The following is a 15,152-nucleotide window of genomic DNA, read 5'->3' on the forward strand; positions in this document are numbered from 1 at the left end:
AAGGCATTCTCAAAATTGTCTCCACACATTTCTGATTGTCCTTTAGAAAAAGACAGGATGTTTTCCTCAGATGAAGACCACAGTTTCATGTGAAATGGGGTATTTTCATATGTAATGGAACAGACAAAATTAGGCTAAGTAAGGTTTGTCCTTGACCACAATTTTGCTTCCTATGACTTACATTTCATCACATATAATTCACCTTTCACTTTAATTTTAGAATTCATTATTATTTATTTTGAGATTTAAATCTACCTATCTTTATTTTGCTTATAAATACCCAAGCTCCTCTCTTTTCTTTTCTTCCCAATTGATAGCTTCCCTCTCCAACCTCATAACTGGGCATTGTCGGGGCCCACTCGGCGGGACCGAGGTGGCACCCAGGCTTGTTGCCAGCATGGACTCAAGATGGCGCCTGGGCTTGTAGCCAAGTCACGAGGCTCACGAGGCTGGCGGTGCCCTGAGCCTGCGCAGTGAGCCCTATCAGGTGCCTTACGGATGATTAGTGACGCAGCGCCTCGTGCTACCACCTGCCCGCCCAGGAGAAGGTTAAAAAGCGCGCATGCCCTAGCGGGCGGAGCTAAGAGGGTTGGTGGAGTGATGGGGGAGAAGATGGAGAAGATCTACGGGAACTGTACAAGAACCTGGGGTAATAAAACTGCTTGAGGAAGATAAAGTAAGAGTCGTCACTGCGCCCGACAAGTGGTGGCCCGTACGGGGACCTTCGCTTTGATCAGAACCTCGGCAGTCCAGGGCAGCTGGCTGGTAAGTACTCCTTTGACTCCGAAAAGGGAGGAGGAGGCTCCGTTTAAGGAGGAATTTTCCCCGATCAAAGGGGGCTCCATTAAGGAGGAATTTTCCCCGATCAAAGGGGGCTCCATTAAGGAGGATATTTTTTAGTGTAAGCAAGTTAGAGAATCGGGCTGGTCCTGATTCGACAAGATAGGAGTAAATAAGGCTCGCGGATAAGCGAGGCTCGCGGAAAAGCGAGGGACAGCGCTGTATTTTCCCCGATCAAAGGGGGCTCCATTAAGGAGGATATTTTTTAGTGTAGGTAGGTTAGAGAATCGGGCTGGTCCTGATTCGACAAGATAGGAGTAAATAAGGCTCGCGGATAAGCGAGGCTCGCGGAAAAGCGAGGGACAGCGCTGTGAAGGTTCGCAGGTGTTGCGACGAAAAGGTCTAAGGTTGCTAAAGTGAAAGCAGCCATTTTAGAAAATTTGAAAGCGAAAGAGATTTCTAAGAAGGAAGAAGCTCTGTTAGAATTCATAGAAAAAATGAAACGCCCTAAACCTTCCGCTCCTCCCCCTCCTTCTCCTAATCCGCCACCATAGATGGAAGACACCTGAGGTTAGCTGGAAAAAAACTTAGAAAATGAAGAAAGAAACTAAGATAGAAAATGAAGGCGCCTAATGTGTAAATAGTAATAAAGGATAGGTCAGAAGATTAGTTCCTAACGTAAGAGTTATAAAAATATGCAATGGGTCAAAAAATAAGTTTTTTGTTTTTTGCATATATGTTAGAAGATATGCTCTGTGTTAAGTTTCCTAAGGAAGAAACTGCTGCTCGGTACCGTAGAGATGAGTTGTTTTCTTTAAGATCTTTGGGGAATTCTACTTTCCCTCTTCCTTTACCTTGGTTAATGATAGTTTAGGTTGTTTTATTGATACCTGTTTTCTGACTTTCTGCTATGCTTCTATGCACCCTTGGAGACTTTGGAATTTCTGCTCTTATTGCTGTAATTGTGGCCTCTGTGGCCGTGGCAGTTATTGCAGCCACTATGAATGCTCTATCCTCACATGTGGCTGCTGGCATGGCTCAGCAAGCTCAATTATCTGGACTATATATATAACGTATGTGCAGTAAATTTCTCCCATACAGGCAATTTGTCTTGTCAATTAAGCAAGACGCTTCTAGGAACTTGGAGCCGTGAATTTGAACACACCATGATTGAGCTACGAGCGTCCATCGCTGCAATTAATTCTACCCGCGTAGAAGTCGCCGCAGTACAACAATGAATGGACTTAATACACGGAACATTGGGTTTTTTAAAAGACTGGGGTGGCATGGCGTTCTGGGCATTCTTGCTGGTGGTAGCATGATGTTTCATGGTTGGATATGTCAGGCGAACTCGACAACGCACACTGCAACAACAGCGCATATTGGTGCAAGCTCTGGCAGCCCTTGAAGCTGGCTTATCTCCCCATGTACGGCTCAGTATGCTGGATCGGTAGTCAGTGACGGATAAGATCGTCCCCGGGACCTTTCAACCTAAGACAGGGAAACAATCATGCTATTGTTCTCCCAATGACGGGTAAGAATGGTCCTTGAGGGTCGGCAACCTAAGACAGGCACGATCCCGAGCCTTATTTTAATAAAACAAAAAGGGAGATATGTCGGGGCCCACTCGGCAGGACCGAGGTGGCACCCAGGCTTGTTGCCAGCATGGACTCAAGATGGCGCCTGGGCTTGCAGCCAAGTCACGAGGCTCACGAGGCTGGCGGTGCCCTGAGCCTGCGCAGTGAGCCCTATCAGGTGCCTTACGGATGATTAGTGACGCAGCGCCTCGTGCTACCACCTGCCCGCCCAGGAGAAGGTTAAAAAGCGCGCATGCCCTAGCGGGCGGAGCTAAGAGGGTTGGTGGAGTGATGGGGGAGAAGATGGAGAAGATCTACGGGAACTGTACAAGAACCTGGGGTAATAAAACTGCTTGAGGAAGATAACGTAAGAGTCGTCACTGCGCCCGACAGGGCATTTCTGACAGAAAGTTCAGTCTTCTTTTATAGATAACAGACTATAATTCTTTCCAACATTCTTTACCTCTCTAATCACTGACCTAGATTATGGACATCAATTCAGTCTTCCTCAACTGGTTTCTTTCAAAAAAGTTTTGGATAAGTGTGGTGTGTTGAGCACACTTGTAATCCCAGTACTTTTGAGGCTAAGTAGGAGGACTGCAGGTTCTTGGCTAGCATCAGCAATTTAGTGAGACCTTGTTTCAAAATAAACAATAAAAATAGGGCTGGAGGTTAAGCTTGGAAATAAAATACCATGGGTTCTATCCTCAGTACTGGAAAAAAAAAGGAAATGTTTTGGATATATGATACATACAATTATCTACACACAATCCCATCAAAACATTGCCACCTTTACCACAGGATGAGCACACACATGTGTGCATGTGTGTGCTCAATTCCTCATGTACCTACTTATTTGGACCAGGATGTCTACATACTTGGACAAATATCATTTTGTATAATTCTGAGGTCTTTTGGGATGAGGTTAACATTTAAATCAGTGGATTTTAATTTAAGCAGATGTGGATGCGCCATCCAATCAGTTGGAAACTTTAATAGAACAAAGACTGATCTCCCTAGCAAGAAGTAATTCTGTCTACAGATGTTCTTTGGTCTTAGCTAGCTTTGATCTCCAGGCCACTGTAGATTTTGAACTTTTATCTGCACAATTAGATGAAATAACACCTTAAATTCTCATCCTCTCTCTCTCTGTCTCTCTGTGTCTGTCTGTCTGTCTGTCTGTCTGTCTGTCTGTCTGTCTCTCTCTCTCTCTCTCCCTCTCTCTCTCTCTCTCTTGTCTTTCTCATTCTCTTCTCTTTCTCTTCCTCTCCCACTAAACCAACCTCCCCACACACATCACTTGGCTCTGCATTTTTGAGAATTCTGACTAACATGCAATTTTTTTTTTTTCGTGGTACTGGGGTTCCTGGAAACCCTTATATCTCCGGGCTACACTCCCAGACCTATTTTTATATTTTTATTTGGAAACAGGGTCCCTTAAGCCAGCGAGGCTGGCTTCGAACCTGCGCAATCCTCCTGTCTCCACCTCCCAAGAGAGGGAATTACAAGCTTGTGCCACCATGCCCAGCCAATGTTTAACTTTTAAATGTATGTCTCTCCTCTGGGGTTCAAGCTACTGCTCCTACTGATGTGTGCATGTGTGTGCTCAATTACTTATGCTAAAGACCATTATAAAATTTGTACTAATGACAGATAGTTAAATATCAATTTAAAATGGCTGTAATTTATTTCTTTAATTAAAGATATAGAATGCATCATTAGTACCAAGTTTAATTTCAAAAGAAATCATGCTAATTTATATCAAATATTTTTCCATCAAATTATCATCATGGTATATTTTTATTCCACAAGATATTGTTTGCTTTGACCAAAGGATATGTCACCTGTGCATAGGATTCATGGTACTATAGTTTTATATAGAAGTAAATTATACTTATTGTTAATATAGTATTGGATCATGGTTGGGTCATGAACACACTGACTTCTAGTTTTATATCTGTATTAGAGATAGATTTCTGTAATTAGAATTAAGAATATTACTTTGTTTACTGTGGTCCCTACTGCTTCAAGCAATGGTTACCTCCTAGCATAACAGGGTACTATTTTCATTATTGCACATAAAGCAGAATTATTGAATATCACAGGGGCACACGAAAATTATTTCTCCATATGCAAACATGCCATGAATGGTTGTTTTTTAAAAACTGAATCAACCATGAATATATAAAAGCACTTTCAAAATACTATATTTTGATGCCAAAAAGAATGTTGAGTATAATAACTGGTTAAATGAGTGAAAACTAAAGGAAGTCTAAAAAAAGACTTATGGGGAAAACATCGGACCTATTTCTTAAGTATTTGACATATTTTAAGTTCTTAATGTTTACAAGGACATAAATATAGAGTAAAAAAGTCTACATACACTTAATCAGCCCTTTTGATATTGCCTAGAAACGAGAAACTCTTTCTGATCATGCAAGAGTACCTTAAATGTCATTACTGTGGGACATACAAAAATATTAAAATATTATATAGCAATGTACATGATGTACATTCACAAATATATCAAAGTCAATCATTAAGCCAAACATGAGAAGGAGGAAGAGGAAGGGAATGAGGTGGGAATTTAGTAAGAGCTAAATGAGTGAGGTATGCACGCATGCCTCTACCATCTTGTTCCTATTAAGATGTATGACTACTACACTTTAATAAAAAAAATTACTTGCATGCTTGGCACTGTGCTTTTCTTCATTTCAATGTAATTCATCCCTATCACCATACCTATGTTGCATTTTCATTTCTTCTTCAAACATTAGGAATTTGAAAATCATCAGAGTTGACTGAATATCACTCAGATGTGGGTAGATGCACCAGAATTCCCACATGTGTCTTCCTGTCTTCAGAGTCCAGTCTCTGAGTTAGCACTCTAGACTTAGACAATTAGTAAGTAATTCCTAGGTGCAGACCACTTTAGTGGTGCCTTATGCATATTGCTCTATGTATCCTCACAGTAACATCGAGGAATAGGTATTATTTTTCTTCTTTTATAGACAAGGGTAGATCATTATCTAAAATCACATGGCTAATGTGACCAGATAATGAGGAGTCAAGTGGTGAGTGTCATTCTCAAACTTTTATTTTATATTGCATCCATACTTCCTGTCAGTAAGAAACCAAGGATTATCTAATTGACAATTCTACCACAATTTTCTAAGTCATTTATGTTCACATTCATTAAATTGAGTGGAAAAAAGTAATTTTTGTAGTCAATAAGACATTCAGAAAGATAACTACATATGCTTATTGTTGTTATGTGGTACTAGGGATTGAACTGAAGGCATTCTACCTCTAAGCTACACCCTCAGCCCCAATTTTCACTTTCTTTATTTTCTTTGAAACATGGACTTTCTAAGTTGCTAAGAGCCTTACCAAATTGGTGAGGTTGGTCTTGATTTTGTTTTTTTAGTACTGGGAATGGAACTCAGGGCTCAGGGGCATTCTACCTACAAGATATACCTTCAGCCCTATTTTTATTTTTTCTTTTGTTTCTTTTTTGTGTTATTTGGGGTGGAACCCAGGGGCTTTTCTACCTCTGAGCTATACTCCCAGACCTTTTTAATACTTTATTTGGAAACAGAGTCTCACTAAGTTGCTGAGAGCCTCACTAAATAGCTGAGGCTGGCTTCAAACCTGTCTCAGCCTCCCAAGTGCTGGGATTATAAGTGTGAGCCACCACACCTGGCTTTTTTTTTTTTTTTTTTTTTGAAACAGTGTCTCACTGAGTTACAAAGAATCTCACTAAGCCAGGTGTGGTGGCATACGCTTGTAATCCCGGCATTTGGGAGGCTGAGACCAGAAGATCCTGGTTTACAGACAGCCTCAGGTGCTTAGTGAGGCCCTCTGCAACTCAGTGAGACTCTGTTTCAAAATAAAGAATAAAAATCGGGCAGGAGGTGTAGCTCAGAGGTCAAATGCCTCTGGGTTCCATCCCCTCACCCACAAAAAAAAAAAAAAAAAGAATCTCACTAAATAGCTGAGAGGCTTTCTGATAACTTCAAGACTTTCAAGACTACTGTCTCAGCCTCCCAAATACTGGGATTACAAGCATGTGCACTATGTGTCTGGCTTATATATGCTCTTAGTTAGATAAAAGCTCAATTGTTACATAACCAAGTCAAAGAATCAAATAAGATGATAATTATACTAAAAAGAACAACAGAACTAAAGTACTTATGTATAATTTAATTTACATTAAATTAATTCAGGAGACAATAAATCCTTATATATCTAAAAGACCAAAGCATAACATACCTTACTAAACTGTTAGCACTGTCAGGATCCTGTGCCAAAACTGTGCCAACGATGGTACCAATCTTGGCATTTTCTTGGACTTCCATGACATAGGAAGGCATGGAAAACAGAGGAGGTTCGTCTACATCGCCAACAATGATCTTCAGCATAGTAGAATCTTTAAAGGGACCCAAGTGAGAAAAGCGAAAATCAAGATGTGTATTTGCTCCTTCAATGTTGAGGGTGTATGACTTCTTTTTCTCATAGTTCAGTGGCTGTGGGAAAAAGAAGATTCCCAATATTATGATTTATATATTTTTCAAATAAGCATTAATGTTTTTTCTTTCCACTTTTGAAATAAAATAAATGAGATTAAGTCCTTCTTTGTTTAAGAGCAAACTATGAATTTTAATATCTATATAATAAGTAATATTTAAATTGGAAATCATAAAAACTCAAACTTAAATTAATAGTGAATTTACATAGCCTTGAATATGATAATGATTGGATATAATAGCAAATTCTCCATAGGAAAAAATTATGCCTTTTGGAACCTCTCATTATTAGTCCCATCTAGTACCTTCTTCTTACCTCACTCAATTAGACTTTTAATCTGAAAAATATTGATACTAATTTTCTAAAATATTAAAAATTACATAGCATATTTTTATTGATCAATTTTTCTCATATCATTGAGTTTTTAAAAATGTATTTGCTTTTAATCTATAAATTGTACACATTCATGAGTATAGTGTGATATTTCAGTATATATGTATATTATATAATGATTAAATTAATATATTTAAGTTATCTATTGTGAAAGTATTGAGATGCAGGCTCCTGCTTAAAGGGTTAATGAAGCAACTCTGGCTCCTGAGAAGCAGCTTGGAATGCCAGGCTGGGAGGCGAGCACACTTCCTCTAATCAGTGAGATATGAGTCTTGCCGAGTTGCCTTCAAGGTTGGAAGCAGCTCTGGCCCTCTCTCTGAATGTCCTTCCCAGCATAGACATCTCTCAGAAAACGTATTGGTATGATAAACTGCTTGAGATGTTATGAGTGGTTACAGGTGTTCTTTGCTTCTAATTGTAAAACAAAAGTTGCTTTGAGACTCGTCCTTTGGCTTTACTCACACACATCCATTGTTGCTTTGAGATAACCTTGTAATGTCTAAAAGAGTTAATTTGTCTATGGATCCTATAGAAGCTTTCTCTATAAAAGTCTGATTGCTCTTTCAATAAAACATGCATTGTACATGAAACCTGCATCCCCTGTGTCCTGTGAATCGGCTTTACCCTTATGTCTCCGGTACACTAGACACTGACAATCTATGATCCCAAATCCTTGTCATTTATTTTTGATATAAAAATTTAAAATTTTTCCTTCTCACTTATTTAATTACTATAACATAATATTGTTAATAACATTGCTAATATTATTAATTACTCTTATGATTTAATAGTACATCAGATATTTCTTCTGTCTTTAATATGTTTTAACCAATTTCTTCCATCTCCTCCACTCTAATCTACCTCCCCAGCATCTGTTAACAACTATTCTATTCTATACTGAAAGTGTCAGCTTTTCACACCATCACAGTATGAATAAAATAGTCTAATGTTGATCTTTATGTGCTTTGCTTATTTCACTTAATATTATGATTTCCAGATTGATTTATGTTTCTCTAAATGATAGAATTTCATTCCTTTTATCACTAAATAGTATTTATTTTGTATATGTACCATACTATTTTGTTCATTCATCTGTTGAAGGACACTTAGGTTGGTTAGATATCTTAGCTACTGTTAATTGTGCTGTAGTAAGCACAAAGGTAAAGATGTTTTCTCAACATAGTGACTTCAAATATTTTATATATATATCTATATATATATATATATATATATATATATATATATATCTGATAGTGAGATCATAGCCACATATTTTTTAAGCAAGGACATTCCCTTCCCAAAATAGTGAGTAGAAAAAGGAGACTAAATCCCTCTTGTTTGTATAATACCTTTGAGAAAAATAACTGAATAGACATATCTCAAAGTAGACATAAAAATATTCAGCTGGTATATCACAAAATGTTTAACATCACTACTAATTAGGAAGAAGAAAATCTAACCCATAATAATTAAGCATACTCAATTTAGAATAGTTAACATCATGAGCCTGATGTGGTGGTGCCCGATTGTAATCCCAGCATTCAGGAGGCTGAGACAGGAGGATCACGGTTCACAGCCAGCCTCAGCTACTTACAGAGGCCCTCTGCAACTTAGTGAGACCCTGTTTCAAATAAAGAATAAAAAAGACAGTAACATCAAAAAGACCATAGATAGCAAATGCTGGCAAAGAACTGGATAACTAATGGGATATCTTAGGTACCTTGGAGGAAATGTAAATTAGTATAGCTGCGTCCCTAATATAAACCAAATGCATTGTGTCTTCTCCACAAAGTCAACATTATTAAGGAAAACTTCATTCACAAGTTCCTCACTTTTATTCCTTGCTCTTCAATAAATTAGTCACATTTGAGTTGGTGTCTTAGCCAAGGAAATATGGATAACACTCAAGTCACACATCACACTGGGAAGGTCTAGATGGAGGCAGTTTCCAATTGTCACTTTGGAGTAGGCCTTTTATGGTCACCACGGACAGGAGAAACCATGCTGAGCTGAAGCCAGTGGACAGAAAATCCAAGGTGTGTCACTGTGGTGATTTTCCTGGGAAAAGTTCCTGGGAGTCAGGATGCTTCTGTGATTATTGTTGATCTGTTCCTACTTTTATGAGTCTCAGGTGGTAGGTTATATCTGGCGAGATTGATAAATTCCTGGATCTATTAATCCTGATTCTCACTCATGACACTTCCACAGAATCAACATATGACTTTTGAGAGCTGGACACATTCAGCCAAGCCCAGTTAAGGAGAGGCGAGCTAGAAAAAATGTCCTTAGTGGGATCATATAAACGAATGATCAGTCCTACTGATGACTACCTCTCTTATTTTATCTTAATTTCCTTGGAACATTTGCCTTCCTGAGGTTTCAAGTTTGCATAGAAAGAAAGAAAACCCTCTTATTTCCCAATCAGATGTTAATGAGTTAGAATCCAGAAAGCTTCTAGGGCCATAGAGATATGGACAAGGTTGAGCTACTAACATATATTTAATTGTTTTCATGAGTTTTTTCTTTCTTTTTTTGTTGGTGCATTGTAGTTATACATCTTAATGTGGTACAAGATGGTAGAGGCATACATGCCCATATCACTCAGCCCTTCCCCAATTTTCACCCATTCCCTCTTCCTCCTTCTCATGTTTGGCATAGTGATTGACTTTTCTATGTTTGTAAATGTACATCAAGTTTTTAAAAATCTTCAAAACTCAAATTCTAAAAGTTGGCCATATAAAATAAATATGTATTTATATATAATATAAATGGTATATAATTTAGATTTATATGCTATTAAAGAAGGGATAATTGATCATACAACTTATTTTTTTACTAATAAGGAGTCATTGTCTTCTGAGGAAATAAAAACTAAAAATGATCTTTCAGAATAATTAACATTCATCTTGTGCCAGGCATGGTGGTATATGCCTATAATTCCATTATTTGGTAGGCTGGATCACAAATTCAGTATTACCCTCAGCAATTTATCAAGACCTTGTTTCACAATAAAAAAAAGTAAATAAACTAAGGCTAGGAGTCTGCCTCAGAGGTAGAATGCCCCTGGGTTTAATCACTACTTCAAAAAAAAATTTATCTTGTAGAGGAATTGCAAAATTTCTGGTTAAATTTATATATATATATATATATATATATATATATATATATATACACATATATATATGTGTATATATATATATATATATATATATATATACACATATATATATGTGTATATATATATAAAGAATGTATATATAAATATATATTTATTATTTTATATATTTATATAGTTAAATATATTTGTTATAAATATATTTATATATTAGATATAGCTTTATATATAAATATATATATTCATATATATTATATATATACATTTATATATGCTCTACTTATTTCCTTCATTCTTTAATTCTTTGATAAACCCTTCCAAATTTAAATTAAATAACCTATCTTAGAAATTGTACACACTTGCTGCCTTTCAGTGATTCGATGGAGACCTCTGTCTTCTCCTGGCTGTTAGCAGGTAGATGTCAAAATCTGGGCATGATGATCATGGAAACAGAAGCCCTGGCTGGTTTAACATTTGCTTAAGATTAATGTCTATAATTTTTGGTGTCAAACTGCTGCCTATGAGAGGCTTTATAATAACTAATATTCTTCCTATGGATTATTCCTATTTATGACCTTAACATGAAAAATCAAAATAGACTTTTCTAAGAATGCTTAGAACATCTTTTCTCACATTAGCATAAGATTACCCATTCATTCCCACTTAGTCATTGTTTTAGACTTTCGCAGTATTCTGAATTCTAAATAAAACTTGTGGAGGAAGTCTAGCCACTTCTAGTTCTGACAACAATATCTAGTAGTTCATCCCAGATAAAAGACATCTCTTTTTCAGTTTTTTTTTTTTTAAGCAGGTTTATGGAAAGTTCAGGTCATTTCTTTTAACACTAACAAATGTACAGCTAATGTATAGGCTGTGTGTTTGAACACACAGCTTCAGCCTGGTGATAATCTAATATAAATTTAACTACTCCCAGGCATGGGTAATCATTTTAAGAGACCTGTTTGCCAGGAATGGCAGATGGATGAACAGGGACCCATCTGGAGCTACAAAGGAATTGAGGACTATTTCAGTTTGGGACAGAAATTTAGAAACAGTTGAATTAATGCAAATGAAAAAATTTTAACAACCTCATTTTTGAAGAAAATTTGTGAGGCTGAATTGTATGTGTAGAAAAACTGGGAGGAAATTATACTCATTTATTTATGTTAGAATATTTTAGAGTTATGTATACAAATATTTTTCTGTTTTTATTACAGCCATGATAGTACATAAAATGGTATTAAAATTATATTTCTATTACTGTAAGTATTACAAAGCTATAAAAAAAATGCCCATTATCTATACATGTTTAGTACATCTTTTTGAATTTTCTAATAATCTTTTCCTTTTGGGATACTAGAATTCTGTATGTGAGGTTTTACCTTCCTTACTTATCAACATTATTTTTTCTAAAATAATTATTAATAGGGTATGTTAAGAACAATAAAAATCAATTTATTAATCATTGATTTTCATAAAATAATAGTACAGAAAATATTAAAAAGTAGAGAAATTAAAAATTTTAGGCTATTAAGTTAAAAACTAATAACAATAAATATCTGGCTGGTAATTTATTAAACATATATTCCTGCCTAAAACATAAAAGATAAATGATTGTTCTAGAAATACTAGAAATGATATAAATATGGTAAATATAATTGTAGAACCAGTGATTATTCTTGAGAGAAAGAAAATTCTTTTCTAGCTCTGTTATAATATGACTATTTTTTGCTCTTAGCTTTTTCTGGATAGATTCTGGCAATAATAATTTGGATTGAACAACTGATTAACACTCAAACTAGAGAAGAAAGTTGAAAGGAATTCTTTTAGAGCTTAAGACTCCTTGAAAAAAAAATAGGTTATATTTTTTAACATTTTTTATTATTTTTCTCCATATGTTTTGTTTCACCAAGATACTTGGGTGTGATTATTTGGTATAGTTTATATCACTATACCCAATTTTACAACTATGATATTTCTTATTTTAGACAACTGCAAGTATATGCTGTTAATCATTGTTAATATACAAAGCAGATAAGCATTGGGGTAAGGTGTTTTTGAAATCACTAATATTAATGTTAGGGATAAATATTTTATAAATTATACATATTTTAATTAACTTTATAAAATATTTATTTCTCGAGACAAAATTCAGTTATGCTTCTTGATCTGTAAGTTAGAAAAATCTTGCATCATTGATTTTCTTACAAGTGCTATGATTAGTGTTGCCTTATGTAAAACATTAGGCTCATGAATAACATTAAATTTTAATTAAGGATAGCCTACAATTATTTTAGTACAAGACATGCTAATTATCACATGGAACACAGTTATACAAAATTTGCTGTTTATCTAAAATTAGAATTTAACTAGACATCCTGTATTTTATCTGTCAACACTATGATACATTTGTAATCCAATATTCACAATTTTGATGATGATGGTACTTAGACTCACTAGTTAGGAAAGAAGGAAGTGACCAGCAAATATAACATGGGTGTGCACTGATAACTTCTACCTTTTAAACAATTATAATTACTTGAAATATATGACATTGCTGACATCAAATGGTATATCATATTCAAGTTAATTTCACATGATTCAGCCAAACAGCTTTTTTCTAATATTGAATCCTCCAAACAATGTGGACTGCTATCATTCATGTTGTGCTTTGTTTTACTGGCATGAGGCTTAGAATAGTTCTATTGGCACTGCTAAATTAAATTGTTTAATATCTGTTCAGTTTATTAGATGTTTGTATTAGTTTCCTATGGATGCTATAACAAATTAAACACCAAAATATGTTTTCCTGACATTATTCAGAAAATATTTTATGAATCTGGCAAATATTTACTTTTCTTTGGTATACTAAGGGAGAATCTTTTCCTTGTCTTTTCTATTTTATATACTGTTTTGGCCTTTCTAGAAAGAAAAATACTTCTGGATTGGAATCTTAAAACTTGCAAGATGAGATGTCAGATTTGCTCAGAAATCTCAGTTTTGCCTATGGATAAAAAATGTTTTATGATATCTTTAGATTTCAAGTAATACAGGCCAAATGAAGAAGATTGATCAGCAGACTTATAGGCTCAGGGGCCAAAGACCTATGAGTATAGGTTATTCTTAAGTCTTCAAGCCTGATGGAATATTCTCTTACTATCTATTAAACTAGGTTTTGGTTAGATTCTCCTTCATTTCTTCCATTTCCTCTGAATTAGAATGTGTATAACCATTATATTACAGTTCTCCTACCACTGTAATTTAGAAGAAGATAACTTGATTATTAGGTTAAATGATTCACAGATGAATATTCTTGTCCTAAATTGAAAACTAGCCATAGTTTCACTTATATCTGATATTAATGATTATTTAAATATTTTTTGTCATGATATTTATGCAAGATTTTGTTTTAGGTTTTTTTTTGTGTGTGTGTGGGTCTGGGGGTGGAATCCAGAGGTATTCAACCTCTGAGCTACACCATCTTCCCTAATTTTTATTCCTAATTTTGAAACAGGTCTCACTAAGTTGTGAAGAGCCTCACTAAGTAGCTGAGGTTGTCCACGAACCATGAACCTCTGATCTCAGCCTCTCAAATGCTGAGATTACAAGTGTGCCCCACCACACCCAGCTTAAGATTTTTGGTTTTAGAATTTCTTTTGTTGTTGCAATTTGTGCATTGTGTGGTACTGCCTCTGAGTTGCACCAGCCTTTTTTAACGTTTTTTTTTTTCTTTTTTTGTGTGTGATACTGAGATTGCATTCAAGATGTTCTACCTTTAAGTTACAGGATCTCACTAAATTGCCCAGCTGATCATCAAACCTATGATCTTCCTGTCTCCGCCTCCCAAGTACTAAGATTACAGGTGTATACCACCACACCTGGTTTAGAATTGATTTTCGAAATATACCAGGACTAATAGAAATGTTGGGATAACTATTTTTAGTCGTTCCTGGTCTACTAATTACAGTAGATTCCTAAGCACATTTCCAAAGTTTCTGCTTGATAAATCAGTCTGCAACCCCTCTGCTATGGTATCCTTTACCAAGAAACTATTTTCATAAATTGAGACAGAGATAAATTTCAATGAGCCAGAGGCAGACTGTAGTGAACTGTATATATATATATATATATATATATATATATATATATATATATAGTAAAATTGATGAGGAGTTTGCCTTGAATTATCAATGTGTATGCTAAGTCTAATCATGTAAATTCTTATAAGTGAGGCACAAGTAGATGAAGCAGAAATAACAGAATGAGGTAATATGAACACACACGCTGCGATATAAGTGGTATGAAGAGAAGCCAAGGAATTCTTGGAGCTTCCAGAGCTGAAAGCAATGATAAATGGTTCTTTTCCTACTGTGTTCTGCGAAGTGCATTCTAGCCTCCAGAACTGGAGTCCCTACACTTGCTTTGGAACAAACCATGGACCAGTGTCTCAGTGCTCACAGCCTTTGCAAACTGAGCAAGAAACCAGGTCAGGATCTTGGTAAAGGATACCATAGCAGAGGGGATGCAGACTGATTTATCAAGCAGAAACTTTGGAAATGTGCTTAGGAATCTACTGTAATTAGTAGACCAGGAACGACTAAAAGCATCCACTCAGACTCACGAGGGCTGCAGAGGCCAAGTGCATGAGAGTTTGTCTCATTTATTTTCTTCACTTTTTGTTCTGTGTTTTTTTTTTCTCTGTACTTATGTATTTGTAAGGTATTTTGTTATCTCCTTTTTGTGTTTTCTCTTTTCTCTCT

The 15,152-nt window shown here is 35.7% G+C and overlaps 1 protein-coding gene across 3 annotated transcripts in view; it reads right to left on the reverse strand.

Moving 5' to 3' along the window:
• Positions 1 to 15,152, reverse strand: part of CDH18 (cadherin 18) — a gene marked incomplete at both ends in the record, with an annotated part of 341,945 nt that overhangs the window by 78,454 nt on the left and 248,339 nt on the right. For all 3 annotated transcript variants that reach the window (XM_080704748.1, XM_080704750.1, XM_080704749.1), the window contains one exon: positions 6,630 to 6,883. In XM_080704748.1, the coding sequence (XP_080560874.1) occupies positions 6,630 to 6,883 (254 nt within the window). The remainder of the gene's footprint in view (positions 1 to 6,629; positions 6,884 to 15,152) is intronic.

This window comes from Muscardinus avellanarius (assembly GCF_963383645.1).
Source record: "Muscardinus avellanarius genome assembly, chromosome: 1".
Lineage (NCBI taxonomy): Eukaryota > Metazoa > Chordata > Mammalia > Rodentia > Gliridae > Muscardinus > Muscardinus avellanarius.